General features: G+C 37.9%; 2 protein-coding genes across 2 annotated transcripts; both read left to right on the forward strand.

Moving 5' to 3' along the window:
- The first annotated feature begins 356 nt into the window (after positions 1 to 356).
- LOC131796179 (ALK tyrosine kinase receptor-like) lies at positions 357 to 14,903 on the forward strand. The gene is made up of 5 exons (XM_066166516.1): positions 357 to 491; positions 3,322 to 3,596; positions 13,126 to 13,243; positions 13,724 to 14,255; positions 14,567 to 14,903. The coding sequence occupies exons 1-5, from the start codon at positions 380 to 382 to the stop codon at positions 14,901 to 14,903; spliced, it is 1,374 nt and encodes a 457-aa protein (XP_066022613.1). The 5' UTR covers positions 357 to 379.
- Positions 14,904 to 19,466: 4,563 nt separating this feature from the next.
- On the forward strand, positions 19,467 to 23,939 carry LOC131798069 (ALK tyrosine kinase receptor-like). The gene is made up of 5 exons (XM_066167525.1): positions 19,467 to 19,616; positions 20,845 to 21,119; positions 21,236 to 21,353; positions 21,844 to 22,362; positions 22,720 to 23,939. The coding sequence occupies exons 1-5, from the start codon at positions 19,517 to 19,519 to the stop codon at positions 23,055 to 23,057; spliced, it is 1,350 nt and encodes a 449-aa protein (XP_066023622.1). The 5' UTR covers positions 19,467 to 19,516; the 3' UTR covers positions 23,058 to 23,939.
- Positions 23,940 to 24,158: the final 219 nt, after the last annotated feature.

The following is a 24,158-nucleotide window of genomic DNA, read 5'->3' on the forward strand; positions in this document are numbered from 1 at the left end:
CTAGGAGAGCTATCTAAGCTTATTAGCAGTAATAATAATATCTGAAAAAAAAATGAGAACGACATAATTTGCAGAGTATCTCACTTTCCTTTCTTCTTTTTTTTTTTATTTTTCGTTGTTCTCTTCTTTCGTTTTGATGATTGTTTTAAGGAAATTTATCGTTGCAAATATTAGAAATATAAGTAAGACACTTATTAATAAATAGACTTTACGCACAAAGGACGTTGGCGGAAATATGTAAATAGGAAACTAAATAAAGTTATTGGAGAATAAATTTCCTTTTGCCTCGTCACCCTATGATTAATAATGACTAGCAATAGGGATAAAACTTCGGCGCATAGCACAGAAAGATCTCGACCGTGCGAGAGATGGACAACTGATGGTTGACAAGACTCTGAAGATGAAGCGCCGTTGCTGCTCAGTGTTTTCTTTCAGATCCTTCCTATTTTTGTTCGGAGGCTGGTTCTACACCGTGACAGTTGCGAACCAAGGTGAGTTAACTTTAACATTGCTTTGTCAAGCTTTTGATTAAAATCTACTCCTGAAGTCAGGGGAATCCGGAATTAACGGAAGCTAGGTCCAATTGGCGAACCAGGCCGAAAAATAATGCATTTGTGGATTTTGAAAGCTTATTCCATCACATAAGGTGATAGGGCTCTGAATTAAAAACTAATGTGGCCATTTCTAAGAAACGTGAACACGACGAAATGTGATTTTTTGTTTGCAAGTATAGCTTTTTCAAGTTCATTAAAAATAATTAACCACGATTTTAGAGGGAGCTAAACAAGTTTAGATACTTTCAAGACGAGTACCATGCAACAAACTCAGTCGTCTGCAGGACATAAATCGGTGTATTTTGATGAGACTTTTGGCGACGTTTCCTAATTTCTGATGAGAATTTATTCAAATAATTGAGTACTGCCTACCGATATTATATCATATCGAGATTTTGTCGATTACTCGTATGATTACAGAGCGAATTGGACTCCACTCGGTCCCATTACCACTATTAATAGTACCTATAGAAAGTAAAACGGCCCTTTTTTGTGTGAATTAAATATGTTGCAAAAGTTTTTAATTTAAGTGATAATATTTACATTTACATACAGTCCTATATAACTGCGTGACCTACGTTTGGTTTTCTACCATACCTTTTTACGAGAATTCATATCACGCACTTTGGTAGAGTGTCCTGGTTAAGAAAATTACGCTAACCGTGTATTTCGTGGATACACTTTTGGTAAACAAAGATATATCGATGCCATAGGCTAAAAAGTTCTTTGTTTGACTTAGAAAGAGAAAAACTGCTCTATGACATTAGGTTCAATCGAGAATGTGGAAAAAGATGGTTGAATCTCTGTTTCACTCGAACTGAAGAAGCTTGAGACATAGAAGAGTTGAGTGAGGGATTACCCTCATTTAGAGATTAACCTCCCCTCTCTCCTTAGAGTAAATTTTGATTTGATACCACGTTCTCGTCGCTGGCGAAAGAACAAGTCTGGCCCAAAAACATTCGGGGAATTTTGAAATTGATGGACCTATTAGATTAAGGATTGCTAAATCTGCAGGAGACACTGGAAACTGAGTACAGTGCAATATACATAGGATGGGAAGCTAACCAGAAATTGGGGCTTGGAATTTTGCTGTGACTGCAACTGCAGAGGAAACTAATTCTAAAATTCCTAAAGTTGCCTACTTTAAGGGGAGAATCCTTGTCTTTTACACTAAATTCTCTTCCCAAAAAAAAATGCTTAATGTTGGAAAAGTGGATCTGAAAATGCAAACAAAAGGTGCATTCCAATCAGTACAAGGGATTTAACTGATTCTTTCAAAGCACAACATGGATTCTTTTCCAAAGAAGTTCCTTCATCACAAATCCTTTTTCATCTAGTAATGGTGCATTATAAATATACAGCTCAATGCACAGGTGGAAAGCAATAAAATTTTCCAAGAATTCCAAGGCTGTGAAATATTATGTTTATGTGTTGTCAAATTGACGTATGTACAGGTTAAGTCAATATTTTGACATTGCGACGCAAATGAATGTCTTAGCGTTTCGTTCTTTACAAAGTTTCACTTTGATCTGTTTTGATCGTGATGAAAAGTCTCATGTCACAATCTCCTCGGTAACTGATCGCAGTGTATAAATTCAAGTTATAGGTGTTTTAACAAGTGGGGCTCGAAAACTCATCGAAACTCTCCTGGCCGCCATGGGCTAGGAAAGTCAAGTCGAGTCGATTCTCATCTCCTGGGTGGAGGAAATAATGGCTTAACAATGAGAAGGCGTGTATGTCACATGACTATGTTTACAGTCCGCAAAATATCTTGTTTCTAATTAGTGAAAAAAGCATAAATAAGTGATGAAAGAAAAAGGAAATTTTCATACCGCATTGTTTAAAATCCAAAGCTTTTCCAAAACATGTAAAAATAATAAATTTCATTCCTAAAACATTCCGAATAAAAGCTGATTTTTTTTCGTCACAGTTATCGTACATGTGATCGATTTAAAGGAAGCGCGAGAATTTATATAGCACTGTACTTTACTTATTTTTAGACATACTTCAAGAAGTGAATTTATACCGAATTTATATCGAAATAATATTGTCGTACAGACTTACTCGTACCTTTGATTCCTTCAGTCTCTCTCTCCCTCAGAACTAATTAGTAAAAATATAGCCGTATGATAATTTCATCACAGTTCTAGATCTTGATTTTGTTTCAACTTTGCGAGATAAGTAGCTTTGCTTACGAAATCTCGTAGGAAGAAATATCAGCCAAAAGCCTTGATTACTGATTTTTTACCAACCGTGCGAGAGGGCCGTACTGGGGAATATTGGCCCAAGGTCACAGCGGTCCGTAGAGAAACATCCGAGGACCAATAATCCCCAGGACGGCTCGAGCAAGTAAGGTAGGTAAGTAGACTGAACATTTGCCCTGTTTCGTATCCAAAAATGTACGGCCCATGGATGTGTCAGAGCGCTCAAATTTACCTCACGGCTATCTTCCCATGTAATGAAAGTATAATTGTTCGATAAACATAAATTGATAAAACTGTTCTCGCCAATATTTGAGCTGGCGCCTTCCCTTTTAAGACTATAGCTCATTTGCGCAACGACTAACCTGCAATTAGACCATCACTGATTTAACATTGAACAGATACGTGGAAAATTGACTAAATTCCTAGCATACGTAGGACTTATTCCAGCTGCTCAAGCACCAGTGAAAGAAAAAACATATCTGGGAGACACGAATTTGTTTTACTATTTGACGCAAAAAAAAAAAACCTCCAATATACTTGTCACCATATCTCTAACCAATCAGTTGCAGGTACTCATTGTCGAAGTCTTATGTTTGACAAGCCAATGGGAGGATATGCTCTGCAACAGCACGTTTTCAAACAAATATATTTGTCCATGGGACTTGAGCCCCATAGCGACTGCAAAAATAGGTGCCTCATGGAAAACACCTGTGTGTCCGTCAACGTTGGCCCACCCAGCAAGAAAGGACTAAGGGTCTGTCAACTGAGTGATTCTGATCACATTCAACATCCTGATGACCTTAAACCCCGAGAAGGATACCAGTATTGGTCTACAAAGGTGCGGATATTTGGATAGAACACAATTCAATTCATTTTCTAATTTTCCCTGGTATGGTTATGCTTAGTTTTTATTAAAACAAATCCTATTAATTATAACTTTATCCCTGCAGAATCCATGTTCAAGCAGCCCTTGTCTTCCTAATGCAACCTGTCTAAATGGGTTTACAGATAAGAGATACATTTGCTGGTGTCAAGTTGGTTCCAAGGGAAAACAATGTGGAGAAAAAGGTGACCAGAAGCTGAGAATTTCTCAAAATAAATGTCAGGTTTACCTTCGTGCTTGTGTGTTATCTCCTCCTGTGAATCTTTTACTTTGACACATCTCGTGATCCGCTTCATTTTTATAATTATTATTATAATTATTATTATTTTATTTTTTGCCTTTTCCACCTCCAATATTCGTGGTTGGTATCTGTTGTATGGTGGATTGATTAATATGTCATTTGAAGGCTAAGGGCCTGTTTGCGTGGAGGTGGGGGACCCCAGGTAGGTGAGGTAATCTGCCTAGCCGAGGACGAAAAATAAAACGCGTTCACATACAATCTTACAGGGGTAGCACCCCGGGGTGCTAAGGTGAGGTTTCTTGAGTTTGTTGTTACGCTTGCAATTAGGGAGTTTCAGCATAGGCTACCCAAGCTTACGTCTCAAGAAAGACGAAAGGTTAATCCTCGACACATATATATTTATTCATAAAAGCGCCACACGTTGTGTTATGCGGTGTTGAGTTACGGGAGGAACCACTGACTCAATACATATTAAGGAATAGTCTGGGAAACGAAATATGATCGATTTACGACGCTAAATATTGCGAAATGTGAACATTTGTGTGTCTGTTGCAGTTTCTAGTGATTTCTGCCAAAAGGAGGCTCGGAAATGTATAAAGTTTTACCCTTTCAATTATCTGAGACCCATGTAGTAAGATATGTGGTGGTTCTTGTTTCAAAAAGCGCATGCGTGTGTGTGTTGGGCTGCTGCCGATCAACTCTACCACTTGTGACAGTGTGTGCCTTAGGTCAAAATTTGAAACAAGAGCATGCGATACTCACGACTGTCCAGGTTTTGCGAATTGCAGATTTATCTGGAAGCCACAAATGAATTACACATAAACAGCCTTGTTAATTTGGAACGATTTTCTTTTCAGTTGGGTACAGTTCACTGGGTTGTTTTAACGACAGTACTCCCCACGCTCTCCCGTTGCTACTAAAAAACTTCCGGGGTAACATCGATTGGAATGACATGACGAAAATCGTTCGAGCATGCGCAGAAATCGTCAAGGAGCGTGGCCTCTCCGTGTTTGGAATCATGTATTACGGAGAATGTTGGAGTGGACTGGACGCCGAAAACACGTACAATAAGTACGGACCTTCAGAAGACTGTTGGAATGGAGTGGGAAAGGATGGAGCCTATCATGTGTACAAAATATGAGTAAAAGTTCCAGTTTTTTTCCAAATTGAGGGGTTAAATATTTGACATAATAATCCTTAGGAGCAGGTTGTGACACGTAATAGAATTAAACACTCCTAAATTACGAACAAAATTGCGTTATCGTTTTATATTCCCTTCAAATGAAAACCTGCGGCTATGAAATATCCCTGAAAAGAGACAATATAGTTATAGTCTTCCCGTAGTCACTAGTTACAGTCTCCTCGTAGTCACAAGTTATAGTCTCCCAATAGTCACTAGTCAGAGTCTTACATCAGTCACTGGTCACAATCTACCCATAGATACTGGTCAGAGTCTCCCAGTAGTCAAAAGTCATAGTCTTTCCATAGTCACTAGTCATAGTCTCCCCTCAGTCACTAGTCATAGTCTTTCCATGGTCACTAGTCATAGTCTCCCTGTAGTCACTTGTCATAGTCTCCCTTCAGTCACTAGTCATAGTCTCCCTGTAGTCACTTGTCATAGTCTCCCTTCAGTCATTATTCATAGTCTCTCTGTAGTCAATAGTCATAGTCTCCCTTCAGTCACTAGTCATAGTCTCCCTGTAGCCACTAGTCATAGTCTCTTTGTGATCACTAGTCATAGTCTCCCTGTAGTAACTAGTCATAGCGGAGCTCGCAGAGCGTAGCCCCATAATTATACAAAATAGTAGTAACCCATCAAGCCGAAAAATTTGGTTGCACGACCGTACGACCGTACGACCGTACAAGGTGCTACTTTTAACATGCGTGGTCAAATGTACCGCGGGCACGCCAACACCACGGCTTTGTCCATTTGTCCAGTGGTCAGTGCACTGAGCTCCGAGTCGGACGACCCGGGTTCTAGTCCTGGCCGGTGCAAGGCGTTGTTCCCTTGAGACGTGCGAGAAAAAGAAATGCGAGCTCCGCTTTTAGGCTTGGCTAAATCTATATATTAGTCTCCCTTTAATCACTGGTCATAGTCTCCCTGTGGTCATTCTCTCCCTGTAGTCACTAGTCATAGTCTCTCTAGAGTCGATAGTCATAGTCTCCCTGTAGTCATAGTCTCTCCACAGTCACTAGTCATAGTCTCTCTAGAGTCGATAGTCATAGTCTCCCCGTAGTCAAAAGTCAGTCTTTTCGTAGTTTTTCCATAGTCACTCCCAAACTGATTGCTAAAAAAGATGATTTGGTTTCATCAACTTAATTGACAATGTAAACTGGCCACAGAAAAGAGTTTCTAAGATGATGTTAGAGCATTAGCCCTTTGTCAGAGCGAAGCCGTGGATAACATGACTGCTTTCATACTCTCACGCCGGTATTAGATCGAGAACCTATAACCATATGCAAGTACATTTTAAAAACAGTCAAGGGGTAGAAGCTAACTACACTTTCGTAAAACAGGTATAACGGTGAATATTTGGCGATATTATAAACTCTTCTTGATCTTCAACAAATAACTTTGTCAGTTTTTCGTGACTTATATAACATTTTGTGACCGATATTAGAGAAAAGTAATAAAAATATCAAAATATCTATCCATTACTAAATCTCAAATGACATCAATTTGTTGGCCATAGTCATTTCAAGCTTTATCTACAAGTTGAACAACCTTACGACTACAGAGCACATGATACCTTCCATTGCTTTTCAGAGGAAAAACACCTAGAACAACGTCCTCTTTTACTTAAACCCTGCAATCAGAAAAGACGATATATTGATCACCTACGGGTATGTGAACTGTCATTGGACAAGCAAACTTTGCTAAAGTAAATGTAGCATCAGCTTACTTTATTCCCTCCTCTTGTCGGCCTAATTACCTGGGGACAGGTTCCAAATTTGATAACTAAACTTTCCTTTAGTTCTCGCAATGATGAATTTGTAAGGAGAAAAAGTATGCATCATTACCACACTTGTCGATTGGCGGTGCAGAAAGATCGAAAACGAAGTAATCGCTACAGCCAATCAAAAGGAAGGAAAATATCAAGAGGCGTCAAGAGAAAATCTGGTTAAAAACCACCCAACTTCCTCAGGCACAAGAAAACTTGAGTCATAAAGTCGCGATTGGTTTCATATTTGCTTGTGACTGATCTACCTGAAAATTGACAAGAATCGCATGTAACGCGCGTTTTGAAGACACTTGTGAATTCGTTCCTCCATCTGAAATCCCATGAGGTCTTTACACGTAATTATTCCCTGCACCCTTAGGTAAGACAGAAGATTAGAGTAACTTAGATGAACTTCAACGCAAGTGCACTGTAATGGAGCTATAGAGAAACAAAGATAGTCGACGGTGGAAAAGATCAAACAGATTTAAAGTAACAAACTGTAAAATTCAACTTAATTTTTATTACGATGCACAGGACGCGGCGATGTGTCTTAAAGAAAATATCTTGGAAGGATTATATATTCTGACCAATTTGTCTGCTGGCCGCCGGAGCTTGGGGCAGTGTTAATACACTTCCTCCTTCTATTAGTAGTGCCAAGCCCACAAGTTACACTGCATGCGCCCCAAGCACTCCAGTCTCCCCGACCGCCGTCAACTATAATTGGGAGAGAATAAATTGTTATTACTCTCAAATTAAAATGGAAAGACTCAGATATGGAAAATGATGCTTTTATCCAATCCGAGTACATTTATTTTCCCTTGATCCCAGCCATAGCAAGGAGAGATATATCTGAAAGAAAATCGCTTCACCAAGGAAGTGTTGCCCGTCAAAATAAATTCAAAACTGTTCTATACTACCACATCGGTTTGGTTTTTTTTATTTTTTTCCAGTCATTAGAGGGCCCTTGTGCAGTATGATCTTGTAAATGTGAAATCGCTTCTTCGTTGTAGAACTGTAATTAGGCCGTTTTACAATTGAGGCCCCCTTTTAAACATCTCTTTGAGAAATTGTGAGGTTTAGGTTAAATGCTGTGTCCACACATACCAGTACAAAGTCCCTCGTTACAAGGCTTGTTTGAGAAGGAGGTCCCTGACACGTTGACCCATCCTGGGGCCTGGGTGTAGATTGTTGTATTTCCCCTCCTGATACTGGTTCCCACAGGCCACACCATCACACAGCATGCGCTCCATCACTCCAGTCTCGTCCCCAACCACCATTAACAAGTTGGTCCAATACATTACAAACAATGTTGGAAATAGGTCCGGTTAATTAAACACGTTTTTCGGGAGATACATTTCGATCTCAAAACACAAAATTTCAAAGCCCAGGTGTTGTTAGAATGTTAACTAATCTATGCGGGCAAAACGTTTAGTATTTTCAACAAAACTTGGGGAAAAAGACTCTATCAAGTAGCTGAACCGCGACAGAGCTGACTCCAAGAAACAAACGAAAGACGTGTTTTTTTGCTAAGCACCTTAGGGTTTTTAATCAGTAATCAAGCAACTTCCTGCGGTAGAACAATCTTTCTAATCGCTGTTGCCAAATTAAATTATGCTACTTTTTAAGAAAGAAAATCACAAAACTAATTTCCTTCCTTAAGATGTTATTACTTTAAAAAGGCGAAAATCGCTTGCAAAAGAGCCTTTATACTGTATTCGATATTGAGGAGAGAGATTTAGCTGCCCTACCCAGCAGGACAATGATAGTTGTGGTTTACAGCAAGAGCGGGTCTCTTCAAATTGTCCGCCTGCTTATCACCTGTATCTTTGTGACGGTAACCTTGACATTTCCGTTTACGATTCTGTAATTCCCTCCACCGGGCAGGTATTTGGAGCATGCTGACACATGTACCCCTCAGGAACCCCATCCTAACTATAACACTAAACATAAGAGAATAGTGTTAATAAGATTAGCATTCATCTCTGCGGGCTCTTCGTGCTAGATCGGCTTTAGTCCCTCATACCTCATACCTTTTACCTTTACACAGGCAGCAGTTTACAATTCACAGCTATAGGTGCTGGGTAACGAGATTAAGATCGTCTGATTTTCTTAAGAAGGCAGTCATATACGGGATAAGAGATACCTGAAAAGTGTAGATTTTTGTTGAACATAAAGCTTTGCTGTTTTATTCCTTTTTTTCTGCGATGATATGCGGAAAGCTAACGGTGTCTTTGTGCTCTCGATCCTTTGCACGCTAACATTAAAGATGAGGCGGGTGGATTGAAATGGCCGAGCGAAATGGACGCTCGCAATCGAACTGGACGAATAATTATGTCTAAGACAGAAGATATTTACATTATTCGTGAACATGAAAACTCTGTACTTACTCGGACAATGCCTGAGCAAACACGACTTAATCTGTTTACTCGACCCAGTGCACAACGCTCGTCCTCCTTACTGGGGCGGAGGATTGGGACAAGATAGCCTCCTAGCCTTGGCATATTTTAGAGCAATCTTCCCATATTGACCACAGTGTTCGGTGACCGTTTACAAAGGAAAGGGAGGAAAGGACGGAATAGTATAGTGAATTTTTCGTTACTTTAAGATCCGAATTGTAAGGCGCAAGCTGACTGATTCCAGGGACAACGAGTCCAACTCGAGTGTTCATTTCTTGTTGCATTCGCTGTATGCTTTTTTGCATACCTGATGTGCAATCCGATAAACTCAGATAAGTCCCTCGTCCAGCGATTTCTATTGACTCGTCCGACGAATTATGCTGAAGGAGACAAAGTGTGATGCACAACGTATACGACAACACTAAGATGTGAGTATTTCTGCTATCGATAACGATCTACCTATTGGACTCACTGCAAAGACTTTGAACTGCTTTATTGATTACTGAGTGAGACGCCATTAAGACGCAAAAACAATTGTGTCAATTGATAATTGACACAATCGTTTTTGCGTCTTAATGGAACGTAAAAACAAAAAAGAAAACAAATCTGGCTATCTTGCTCGGAGAATGTTGGGTAATAATTATTATATTGTCACAAAATGGCGCGAAGAGTTCGTTTATGTGCTAGGAATTTCACAGTAGGCAATCTTGGCCGCCCCTGGTGCCAGTGGAAAACAAGAATCGCCTCATATTTCGACAAGTTGTTCGTTTTTAGGGATATTTCATAGCCGCGGGTTTTTATTTGAAGGGATATAAAACGATAACTCAGTTTTGTGTGTAATGTAGCAGTATTTGATTCTACAACGTGTCACAACTTACTCCTAATATAAATATTTAACCCCTCACTGCTCGAGCCTCCTGGGGATTATTGACAACACATAAAAATAATATTCCACAGCCTTAGGATTTCTTGGAAAGTGCATCTTTTGTTTACATTTGGTAGATCCACTGTCTCAACATTACGCATGATTTTTTTAAATAGAATTTAGTATAAAAGACAAGGATTTTCCCCCCTAAAGAAGGCAAATCATAATTTACTCTAAGGAGAGAGAGAGAGATGGGAGGCTTAATCTCAAAATGAGGTAATCCTTCACTCAGTTCTGTTATGTTTCTTTCGTTTATCATTGGTCCTTGGTTTTTAGTTTAACTTGATTTTTAGACTTGATTTAGCCGGATTTTATCATTCATGGACAATCAGAATAGGAAGGTTTGTGGATATTTGAAGTAGTTCCCCTGCACGAATATCGCCTGTATAGTCAAGAAAGTCACAAACAATATACTGGAGAGTTTAAAGGAGAAAAGTGCTCTTGAAGTTTTATTTCATTCGAAAACATCAAAAAGCTGTTGCTACATCGTAGGTGAGACTGGAGGCTTAGTGCAAAGCTAACAAAAAAACAAAAACAAAAAACTCTCCAGTATATTTTTTGTGACTCTGCTGACTGTACAGGCGATGATGGAGCAGGGGAACTTTTTCAAATTTCCAAAGCCTTTCTTTTCCGTTTTGCGCGTGAATGATAAAATCCGGCTAAAAATAAATTTAAAACTAAAATCGAAGGACCAACGAATAAACAAAAGAAACTAACTTCATTTGGAAATACCCCCCCCCCCCCCCCTTAGACTAGGTATCGATTTGACACCAAAAATATTTGGGGGAATTTTGAAATGTAAACTCCCCGTGCTCAGTCTATTAGATAAGGATTAGTAGATCTGCGGGAGACGCTGGAAGCTGAGTCCAGTGCATTATACATTAAACGGGAAGCTAACCAGAAATTGGGGCTTGGAAATTTGCTGTGGTTGCAACTGCAGAAGAGACGAGTACAAAAAAATACCCAAAATTGTCCTACTTTAAGGGAGAATTCTTGCCTTTTACACTAAATTCTATTTCAAAAAATCATGCGTAATGTTCAAACAGGTGGATCTGCAAATGTAAACAAAAGATGCATCTCAATCAACAAAAGGGATTCAACTGATTCCTTTAGAGCACTTTAGAGCTTTTCCAAAGAAGTTGCTTCATTACAAATCCTTTTCTTTTCATCTAAAACTCGTCGAATCTCAGCTGGCTGCCATGGGTTAGGAAAGTCAAGTCGAGTCGATTCTCATCTCCTGGGTGGAGTGAATAATGGCTTAAACAATGAGAAGGCGTGTAGTCATCCTAGTATTACATTGATAGTTATCAATAATTGATACAGTTTGTTAGTGAGGCATCTGTCAAAGACTTTGCGAACGCTTAAACAGTGCTAGACTCACGCTTCTCCCCTCAAAAGTGAGATTTTGCAAATGATGTCCTAATGTTATGTTGAGGATGGTAGAGCACTGTTCTTTATTTTTGTCTTCGCTCTTAAATTTTTTCTGTGTGGAGGATGGCTTCTTTGCTTTGTAGAAGGAAACCAAGGTAAAGAATTTGGTTCACTCCTTTCTTCACTTAATGCCAACTTTAATTTATATGCGACTTATTGACTGCCTGAAAAAAAGTAAAACTAAATTATTAAGAAAGTCTCCTCTACCTTTCTAGGAGCGAAATTTTTATTTTTTGCATCTACTCTTCATATTTAAGTTTAGTTTTGCTATTGATTTTATTTCTCAACTTTGAAATCGAGTAAGCATGGTATTTTAATTTATTCTTCTATCCAATTTCATAACTTTAATTCAACAAAATGCTTTGGTTTTTTTTTTCGGTGTAAATGGTTTCTTTTATCTTTTTTTTCCTCTCGTGGTTGAACTCTTCTTTTACATCAACTTTGCAAAACATTTCACCAACTTACGGTAAACTTAAAGATACGCTAAACTTCTACGTCTCACTTTGTTTTCCCTTCGTTTTTAAGTATTTTGTCAATATGGCGCAGTTCACATAGCTTTGAATCAAAAAGGAAAGTGGTGGGATGGGGATCGAGAACGCTAGCGTACGTTCTTTTGGGGAAGACGTTTGTTTTTTGTTCCTTTCACTCCCCTTTCGCTTTTTTTTCCCCTAGCTTCGTTGTCATACCATTAAATAAGGTGTAATTTATCACAAGAATATGTTTATATTCCACAAAATATTTTGTTTCTAATTAACGAAAAAATCATAAATAAGTTATAAGAGAAAAAGAAAATTTTCATCTAGCATTGTTAAAAATCCAATTAGAGCACTCGCATTATTCCTCAGGACTATCTTCCCATGTAATAAACGCATTCGACAACCATAAATTGATTTGGCAAATCTCGGCAATATTCAAGCTGGCGCTTTCTCTTTTAAAACGATAGCTCATTCGCGCAACATTGACGACTAACCTGCAATTAGACCGTCGCTGATTTAACGTTGAACAGAAATGTGGACGAATTGGCTAAATTCATTACGGACGTAGGGCTTATTCCAGCTGTTAAAGCACTAGAATAAGACTTATCTGGGGGACACGAATTTGTAATGCTATTTGATGCAAAAAAGGTCCAACATGCTTGTCACCATATCTCTAACTAATCGGTTGCAGGTATTCATTGCCGAAGTCTTATGTTTGAGAAGTCAGTTGGAGGACGTGCTCTGCAACAGCACGTTTTCAAACAAATATATTTAACCATGGCAATTGAGCCCCATAGCGATTGCAAAATAGGTGCCTCATGGAAAACACCTGTGTGTCCGTCAACGTTGGTCCACCCGACAAGAATGGACTCAGGCTCTGTCAACTGAGTGATTCTGATCACACTCAACATCCTGATGACCTGAAACCCCAAGAAGGATACCAGTATTGGGCTACAAAGGTGCGGATTTCGATAGAACACAATACAATAGATTCATTTTCTAATTCTCCTTGGTATGGTTATGTTTAGTTTTTATTAAAATAAATCCCACTAAAGACAACTTTATCCCTGCAGAATCCATGTTCAAGCAGCCCTTGTCTTCATAATGCAACCTGCCTAAATGGGTTCACAGATAAGAGATACATTTGCTTGTGTCAAGCTGGTTTCAAGGGGAATAAATGTGAAAAAAAAGGTGACCAGAAGCTGAGAATTGATCTGAGTAAATGTCAGGTTTACCTTCATGCGTGTTTGTTATCTCCTTCTATGAATATTTACTGTGACACGCCTCGTGGTACGCTTCATTAATATTATCATTAGTATTATTATTATTATTATTATTATTATTGTTGTTTTTTTGTTGTTTTTTGTTTTCTCTTTGATTTTGCTCTTTCCCACCTTCAATGTTCGCGGTTGATATCCGTGTAAGACATTTTGTAAGGTGGATTAATTAATCTGTCATTTGAAAGCCAAATATAGGAAGTAGACGGTTAATTTATCCTTTCTTATATTTTTCCTGCCCCTTTAGGCATAGTAAAAATGTTTACGTAATTAATGAAGAAGATACGAATTAAGCTTGTGTATAACTGCGAGCCTTTGTGTCATCTTTAAGAGAGCTAAAAGAGATTGTGCTATAAAAAATATGTTGATATGAGCTTGTTTGTTTTCCCCATAGCATTCAAAGCAATTTTTACAAATCTCAATGCCACTGGAAGATATGGTCCAACAACGCTGGGCAGTCACTACACTGGTCAGGATCATGACGGACAAGTTACATTGTCTAGCGGTATTCAACAGTGGACTGTGCCGTACACTGGTGACTACAGAATAGAAGCGGTAGGAGCAGCAGGAGGGTACGATGGAGCTACTAACAACCCTCAGTATCGAGGGAGAGGAGCAAGAATGATTGGAACATTCCGTTTAAAGGAGGATGAAGTTATCCAGATACTTGTAGGTCAAGAAGGAGGAATAAACAAGATGGATAAATCCTCTGGCGGTGGTGGAGGTACATTTTTGGTGAAAGGAACTGATACACCTTTAATAATAGCTGGAGGCGGAGGAGGGATAGATTCTGCTAAGTCAATGCATGTAGAATGTGACGCCAGCACAAGCAAAACAGGGAAATCTGGACGCAAGTCATGGTTAGGGGGGAGCAATGGGCATGGTGCGCAGACTGCTGATAATGGCTACTCAGGTAAGAGTATACTGTGGTGATCACTTACCTATTAGCTCCTTATTAATGAATGTGTTAATGTATTCTTCAAATTTAAATCATTGGCCCTAGGCCCACCAAAAAAAACAAACAAAACACTAAGACTACCTAGGACGAGGACCAGTTTATACATCCAGGGATAATACAGGCACATATAAAATTTTCTTCCTGAGGGATGGCGGCTCAATAGAAATACATTATTTAAAGGTTTGAGCACGCTGATATGAGCACTTTAGGGATTATTAAAAAAAAAAGTGTTTTGTAATTAAAACTTAATCATCATGTTTGTTTTTGTTTTGTCTTCAGGTGGTGTGGTGGCGGGTTTAATTCCAGTGGAAGAAGTGGAACTGATTTCAAGGGGACCAATGTAACGGGCGGCGACGGTGGTATGGTTTTTTTTCTGGGGGGGGTGGGTGGGAGATCACTGCATCACAATGTTGTTGGTGGGTTTGGTGGAGGAGGTGGAGCTCATGGAGAGTCAGGAGGAGGAGGAGGAGGAGGGTACTCTGGGGGAAGCAGTGGAGATGGTTCTCGTGATAGCTGTGGGGGTGGGGGTGGCTCCTACAATGATGGAAACAACCAGGACAATGAATGCTGTTATAAAACGGCTGGTCATGGTCAGGTGACTATCACATTATTGTAAAACAATAATACAAAGCGATGATGAGATAAAGGTTTATATCTGTTTGATTGGCATTTTAATTGTTCTTATTGAAAACCAAAAGGTAAATAGAGCTCTTAAGATATGAGATAATGAAGGAACTTGTTTTTCAGAAATCGAGTCTCGCTGATAGGCTTTTGTAGGTCATGAAGTCATGTCGAATGATGACGTAATCGCATGGACGAGACATTTCAACATGTAATTTTATGAGACAATTGCAATGAGAAACAAACTCCCGACGTTTATATCTTCTTATAGCTTTGGCTGTTTGTTCATATAACTTCTCTATTTCAAATCTTTACTGACCTTCCTTTGCCTTCCTTAAGAAGATCAGCAAAGATTTGATATCCAGAAGCAATGACTGACCCCTTTCACACTAGATTACTTTAGAATCAATGTCTTTTCGAATGCAGCTTTAATTTAGAGTTTGAGCATGCTTTTTCAGGTGGTGAAGACGATTTTCCATAATTTGAATTCTCTCCCGAAATAGTTAGGATGTGCACGCTGGCATGAAGAACGAAAATACAACAGAGTTGCCATGACAGCTTTGTAAATTGACGGGTTTTATTGTAAATAAATGCTAAAATTGACCAAATTAAGAAGAAAGTATTTGACTTAACGTACAACATTTGTCAAAAGGCATTGCTGGTTCTATAAAATGTTCCTTTCCAATATTGAGTTATAAGTATTGCATGAGTTTTTTACTAAAGGGATAATATTCTCTTTGTTTCTGTAATAATAATTTATATCACGTTTTTTGACAGTGTGTAGATAATGAATAATACACTATGTATTTCTTAGATATACTTGTGGTAAACAGGAGGGTATGATTGCCATCAGCTTAAAAGCCTTTAAAACTTTCGCTTAAAAACCTTTGCCTTGACTTCTAAGTATTTTAGCCATCAGAAAACCAGCCAGACCACGGGCTCTTACGGTAAACTATAACATGAAAATAAAAATTATTTATCGTAAGGATCTTGAAATGAAAGATAAGCGTTAAAAGGGTTTCATGAAAAGGCGGTAGTGTTAATCTGCGGTGGGATATTACTAACATTTATTATAAACACATTTTTGCTTAGTTTATAAACATAAGCTTTTTCATCACATTACCATGCAAAATTTAAGTCAAAGCTTTTTCTGCATCCTAAATGACACTGGAAACTCAAAGCAAGGCAATTAATAAAAATGTCCTCCAGTATATCGTTTGTGAATTTCTTGACTGTTTAGGCAATGATCTTTCAATGAAACTATTTCATATTTCCTTAACTTCGATAAATATGATTTACGCTCACAAAATGCGAGGATTTTTCGAGAAAAGGTAGAGATATACAGATATTAGAAAAAAGAAGATAAGCTAAGAAACATAACAATAATAATAATAATAAAACCAAGTGGAACAAACACAAAGCTAAAATACAGATCTAAGTTGGGGGTTGGAGGAAGGGTGTCCCTGTCACCCACCTGAGGAAAGGGTTGAAGAATTGAAAAAGAAGGAGGCTGATATACAGCCATCTTGATCGAACAAGCGTGGTCAATAACTGATTAACTCTAAAGCAAAGAGATCATCACATTTTATAAAGGACAGATACAAGAAACCTTTCATCCATTGTTTAGGAATTCAAACTTATAAAGTATTTAAGTTAAGTTCCCGTACACTTTGTTTCAACATGTCTTGAAAGTTTCTTTGTTGGCTTCCTTCTAAAATCGCGGTTCCCTTCTTTTTCAATTTTAATGGGCCATATAAGTACTAAATTTCGTCGCCCTCACGTTTTTTCGAGATGGTCGCATCAGTTTTTACTTCAGAACTCTATCGATGTGGTAAATTAGGATTTCCAATCTGCTGAAAATTGCATTAATTTCAAGCCCGATTCGTCAGGCCATTGCTTTTCTTCAATTAAAGATGTGGATTACTTGAGGTGTTGCCATAGGAAAAATGTTTTTAAAACCCAGACACAAGAATGTTAAAGTTATTTCATTATGGCCTGCAGCTGTTAAGGTGAAGAACCAGCCTTCAAACAAAACAAGGAAAAATATGAAAGAAAGCACCTGGAAGCGACGGTCCTTCATCCTTAGAGTTTTGCCGGAGAAGAACGTTTTTAACTCTCTTATCACGATAGTTTGGTTCTTAAAAATGTTTTCAGGTAATGTGAGACAAACGAAACAACCATCAGTTATCTTCCTCTCGTATTGTTAGGTTCTTGCAGAGCCCAACGGCGAAGTTGAGTTTCTACCGTCATTCATTATTAATCAAATTTGGCGAGATAATAACTTTCTTTAGTTCCCTGTTTACTATTTTCCTTCGGCATCCTTTTAGCATGAAAATACCCGCTAGCGAGCCTCTCCTTTTGTGCCATTTTGAAAGAATATTCCTCTGAAACAATGATCACAACGAAACAAAAAAACCGTGAAAAAGAAAATAAAACAAAAGCAAGAAAATGGAGGAAGATACTCATTATTTCTTATTACTATCACTGAATAACTTTTCTGGGGATACGTGAGTATTACGTGTAGTATTTTCTCATAAAGGAGCAGTGAAAAACCTATATACCTTTTCGAGTGAGCTAAGGAGTTAATTCCACGCACTGTCAAAATTTAAATTCTTTTCGAGCCTTTGGGCGAAATTAGAAATTAGAAATTACAAGGCGGTAAGACAACAAAAAAACCGAAAAAGTTGCTACAACAGCTGTCTCGATTTGTATGTTGAAATTGTAAAGAAAAGTTAAAGTTTCAGACCAAAATTAGGTACAACGTATCTGTTAGTATTTGGTTAAATCATGACCATTAAAAATTCCTCAAACATTGTTGGTACATTCGCAGCTTCAGTTTTCACGAATCGTTGTGTAAAGTGTAATCGGAAAGTGCAATCGGACAGTCGGCTTCAATTGGAGACCTGCAGTCGGACAGTTGAAACAGCCAATCATTCTAAGTCCACTCAGCTAATCCACCAATCAAAGAAGTGAAAAAATAACCATAGCAACAACCACTTATCCAAAGAAAAACTGGGGAAGTTCTAAAATGGAGGAATTTTTAACTAAAGACATTATCTCCACTGGAGATATTTGTTCTAGGTGTATTTGTTTCTTTCGGAAATTGAAATGGTTATGATTAATTGATAACAGGACTTCTTGTCGTTCAATTCTGTCTGTAATCATATCAAGATTTTGTCAATCACTCCTATGATTACAGATCGAATTGGACTCCACTCGGTCCTATTACCACTATTAATATTACCTATGGAAAGTAAAATTGTCCTTTTGTCGGGTGAATAATACATATTGCACAGAGTATGATTTAAGTGATATATTTACATTTACATATAGTTCTAGATAACTGCGTAACCTTCGTTTGGTTTTCTAACATACCTTTTACAAGAATTTATATCACGCATTTTGGTAGAGCGCGCTGGATATGAAAAGTACAGTAACCATGTATTTCATAGATACACTTTTGATAAACAAACGGATATCGAAGCCTTCGGCTAAAAAGTTGTTTGTTTGACCTAGAAAGAGAAAAACTGCTCCATGACATGAGGTTCAATCGAGCGTGTGAAAAAGGATGATTGAATCTCTCTTTCACTCGAACTGAAGAAGCTTGATGTTAATTTACCTTACCTAACGCTAACATTACCTTAAGTAAGACTTAGCTGTAAATGTGACACAGGGTAAGTCTTAACGTAGCATCTCCGCATAAAACTTTTGAAGGAGAAAAGTGTTCTTGAAGTTTTATTTCATTCGAAAACATCAGAAAGCTGTTACTACATCGTAGGTGAGACTGGAAGCTTGGTGCAAAGCTATCAATAAAGAAAACTCTCCAATATATTGTTTGTGACTCTCTTGACTGTGCAAGCGATGATCGCACGGGGAAACTATTTCAAATTTCCACAACCTTCCCTTTCTGTTTGCGCTTGAATGAATAAATCCGGCTAAATCAAGTCTAAAAATCAATTCAAAACTAAAAAAAGGAAGAACCAACAAATAAATAACAACATCAGAATTGAGTGAAGGGTTACAATAGCTATACAGTATTTTCATAGCAAAGAAGTTGTTTCTTTACAAATCTTTTTTTATCCACTGATGGCCTGTCGTGAATAAACAGCTCAGTGATTCCCAAGGCTGTGAAATGTTATGTTTATGTGTTGTCAAATTGACGTATACACAGGTTAAGTCAATATTTTGACTTCCCGACGCAAATGAATGTCTTAGCGTTTCGTTCTTTGCGAAATTTCGCATTGATCTGTTTTAACCGTGATGAAAAGTCTCATGTCACAATGTCTCTTCGGTAACTGATCGCAGTGATTCGGTAAATTCAAATTATAGGTGTGTTTCAACAAGCGGCGCTCAAAAGGTCATCGTATCTCAGCTGGCCGCTGTGGGCTTAGAAGGTCAAGTCGAATCTATTCTCATCTCCTGGGTGGAGGGAATAATGGCTTAACAATGAGAAGGTGTATATGTCAGTTGAGTATCGCATTGATAGTTATAAATAATTGATACAGTTTCTCAGTGATGAATCTGTCAAAGACTTTGGGAACGCCTAAACAGTGCTAAACTCCCGCTTCTCCCCTCGAAAATGAGATTTGAAAGTCATTTCCTAGTTTTATGTTGAGGATGGAAAAGCACTATTCTTTATTTTTGTCTCTGCTTTTAAATTTTTTGCTGTGGGGAGGATGGCTTCTATGCTTTACAGAAGGAAACCAAGGTAGAGAATTTGATTCACTCCTCTCCTCGCTTAATGCAACTTTAATTTAATATGCTAGTTATTAACTGCTTGGGAAAAGTCGAGTTAAATTCTTGTTAAGAAAGTCTCCCTTACCTTTCTAAGAGCGAAATTTTCATTTTTCCCTTCTAATTTTCATATTTAACGTAATTTTGCTATGGATTTCGTTTCTCAACTTTGAAATAGAATAAGTACAATATTTTAATTTATTATTCTGCTTCCTATTTCATAGCTTTAATTCAACAAAATACTTATGCTTTTTTTCCGGTGTAAATGGTTTCTTTTATCCTCGATCTTTTTCTTCCGGTGGTGGAATATTTTTTACATAAACTTTGCAATACATTTTACCGACCTGCAGTAAACTTATAGCATACGCTACACTTCTACTTACTTCTCTTAGTTTTGCTTCACTTTGTTTTCCCAGCTTTACATTATTTTTATCAATATGGCGCAGTTCACATAACTTCAATCAAAATGGAAGAGGGGGAGAGAGGGGGGATTGAGACGCGAGCATATGCTCTTTTGAGGGAGAAAGCTTATATTTTGTTCCTTTAACTCTCCTTTCACTTTTTTACACTAGCTTTGTTGTCATACAACTAAATAAGAATATGTTTATATTCCACAAAATATCTTGTTTCTAATTAAAGAAAAAATCATGAATAAGATATGAGAGAAAAAGGAAATTTTCATACACTATTGTTTAAAATCAGTCCAACATGTAGAAATAATAAATTTCATTCCTAAAACACTCCGAATAAAAGCTGATTTTTTTTTTGGTCGCAATTATTGCATGATGTGATCGATCTGAGGGAAACGCGAGAATTTATACAGAACTGTACTTTACTCAATTTGAGAAATACTTCGAGAAATGAAGTTATACCGTTTCGAAATAACATTGTACAGACTTACTCGTACCATAGACTCCTTCAGTCTCTTTCTCCCTCAGAATCATCCAGTAAAAATACAAATTTTATCTCAGTTCTAGATCTTAATTTTGTTTCAACTTTGCGAGGTAAGTAGCTTTGCTTACGAAATCTCATATGATGAAAAGTCAGCCAAAAAGTCAGCTAAATTCTCAACGGACGTAAAGCTTATTTCAGCTGCTAAAGCACCAGTTAAAGAAAAAATTTATCTCGGGGACACGAATTTGAAATACTATTTGATGCAAGAAAGGTCCAACATGCTTGTCACCATATCTCTAACCATTCAGTTGCAGGTGTTCATTGTCGAAGTGTTATGTTTGAGAAGTCAGTTGGAGGACGTGCTCTGCAACGGCACGTTTTCAAACAAATATATTTATCCACGGGAATTAAGCCCTATAGCGACTGCAAAAATAGGTGCCTCATGGAAAACACCTGTGTGTCCGTCAACGTTGGTCCACCCGACAAGAATGGACTCAGGGTCTGCCAACTGAGTGATTCTGATCACATTCAACATCCTGATGACCTTAAACCCCAAGAAGGATACAAGTATTGGGCTACAAAGGTGCGGATATTTTGATAGAACACAATAAAATAGATTTATTTTCCAATTCTCTTTGGTATGGCTATGCTGGGTTTTTATGAAGAGAAATCCCACTAAAGATAACTTTATTCCTGCAGAATCCATGTTCAAGCAGCCCTTGTCTTCATAATGCAACCTGCCTAAATGGGTTCACAGATATGAGATACACTTGCTTGTGTCAAGTTGGTTTCAAGGGAAAAAATTGTAGAAAAAAAGGTGACCAGAAACTGAGAATTGATCTAAATAAATGTCAGGTTTATCTTCATGCTTGTTTGATATCTCCCCCTGTGAATCTTTTACTTTGACACGTCTTGTGATACGCTTCATTAGTATTATTGTTAAAATTATTATTTATTTATTATTTATTTATTTATTTTTTGCTTTTTCCCAACTCCAATGTTCGCGGTTGATATCCGTTTAAGAAATTTTGTATGCTTTTGTATTAATTAATCTGTCATTTGAAGGCTATATACAACGTAGACGATTAATTTTTCCATTTCCTTTTAAAGGTTGTAAAAATGTTACGTAACTCGCAAGTACTCAAACGTACTACCTTTTTTAATTATTGAGGAAGATACGAATTAAGATTGTGTATCATTGCATTAATCAACAGCGATCCTTTGTGTCATCTTTAAGAAAACTGAAAGAAATTGTGCTGAAAAATATGTTGGTATGTTGGTATGAACTTTTTTTGTTTTCCCCTCAGCATTTAGAGCAGTTTTTACAAATCTCAATGCCACTGGAAGATATGGTCCAACAACGCTGGGCAGTCACTACACAGGTCAGGATCATGACGGACAAGTAACACTGTCCCACGGTATTCAACAATGGACTGTACCGTACACTGGTGGCTACAAAATAAAAGCGATTGGAGCAGCAGGAGGGTACGATTCATATCCTGACAGCTCTCAATACCGTGGAGGAGGAGCAAGAATGATTGGAAAATTCCGTTTAAACAAGAGTGAAGTTATCCAGATACTTGTAGGTCAAGAAGGAGGAATAAACAAGAGGAATGAATCATCTGGTGGTGGTGGAGGTACATTTGTAGTAAGAGGAACCGACACACCTTTGATAATAGCTGGAGGCGGAGGAGGGATAGATTCTGCAGAGTCAAGACATGCAGGATGTGACGCCAGCACAAACACAACAGGGAATTCTGGGTACAAGTCATGGTCAGGAGGGAGCAATGGACATGGTGCGCAGACTGCTGATGATGGTTACTCAGGTAAGATAATACTGTGATGATCCCTTACCCCTCGGCTCCTCATTAACAAATGTGTCAATGTATGCTTCAAAATTTAAATCATCGGCCCTAATCCCACACAAAACAAAAAACAAAAACAAAAAACAACAGCAACAACAACAAAAAAACCTAATACTTCCTTGGAAGAGGACCAGTTTATATGGGGGCATATAAAAGGTAGATATTAAAATCTTAAACTTAATGGATGGTGGCTCAATAGAATTACATTATATACAGGTTTGAACAAGCTGATATGGGTACATTAGGGATTTAATATAAAAAAAGGGCGTTTGTTTACTAAGACTTTACTCGTCATTTTGTGGTTTTATTTGTTCTCAGGTGGCGGTGGTGGCGGGTTTTACTCCAGTGGAAGACATTGGGAGAATTTCAATGGAACCAAGGGAGAGGGCGGAGAAGGTGGTAATGGATTTCTTCAGGGAGGTGAGGGTGGGAGATCAGTGGATCACAGTATTGTTGGTGGGTTTGGTGGAGGAGGTGGAGCTCATGGATGGGCAGGAGGAGGAGGAGGAGGAGGGTACTCTGGGGGAAGCCGTGGAAGTGGTAGTCATGATAGCTGTGGGGGAGGGGGTGGCTCTTACAACAATGGAGACAAACAGGAGAATGAATGTTGTTATAACACGGCTGGTCATGGTCAAGTGATTATCATGTTGCTGTAAAAAAAATGACTACGTGTTATCATACAAAGTGATTATAAGATAAGGGTTCATGTCTGTTTGATTGGCAGTCTAATTGTTCTTATTTATAGCCCAAAGGCAAATAGACCTTCTTTATTTCAAATCTTTACTGACCTTTCTCTGCTGATCCTCAAGAAGATTAGTAAAGATTTGAGTTCCAGCGGTAATGACTGACCCCTGTCACACTGGATTAGTTTGGAGTCATTGTTTTTCGAACGCAGTTGTGATTTAAAGTTTGAGCATGGGTTATCAGATGGTGAAAACAATTTTTCAAAATTTGAATTCTCTCCCGAAATAAGTATTTGATTGAACAGCATTTGTCAAAAAGCATTGCTAGTTCTTAAAAATGTTCCTCTTCGATATTTGAGTTATACGCATTTCATAAGTTTTTCTCTCTGTTTACATGGAAATAATTTAAGATTAATTTCTATAATAATAATTATGATGATGATGATAATAATTTCTCTCTGTTTCTGCAATAATAATTTGTATCAAACCCTTTGATAGTGTGTTTTAGGTAAGGGATGTGTGTTTGTTAGATATACTAAGATAAACAGGAAGATATCTCTACCAATAGTCTAGAAGCCTTTAAAACTTTCGCTTAAAAACCTTTTCCCTGACTTCTCAGTATTTTAGCCTTCAGCAAACCAGCCAGACCACGGCCTCTTACAGTAAGCTATTAACACTTGATAATCAAAATAATTTATTGCAAGGATTTGAAATGGAAGATAAGTGTCAAAAGGTTTCATGAAAAGGCGGCAATGTCGACCTGTAGTGGGATATTACTTACATTTATTATAAACACAATGTTGCTTAGTTTACAAACATAAGTTTTTACATCACATTATTAACTTAAATTCAAAAGTTTTGCTGCATCGTAGATGACACTGGAAACTTAGAGCAAAGCAATTAATAAAAATGTTCTCCAGTATATCGTTTGTGACTTTCTTGACTGTTTAGGCAATGATCTTTCAATGAAACTATTTTATATTTCCTTAACTTCGATATGATTTACACTCACAAAATGCGAGGATTTTTGAGAAAAGGTAGAGGTATACAAGTATTAGAAACTAGTGCAGGTGT

The sequence above is a fragment of the Pocillopora verrucosa genome, chromosome 5, assembly GCF_036669915.1.
Source record: "Pocillopora verrucosa isolate sample1 chromosome 5, ASM3666991v2, whole genome shotgun sequence".
In the NCBI taxonomy this organism is placed as follows: Eukaryota; Metazoa; Cnidaria; class Anthozoa; order Scleractinia; family Pocilloporidae; genus Pocillopora; species Pocillopora verrucosa.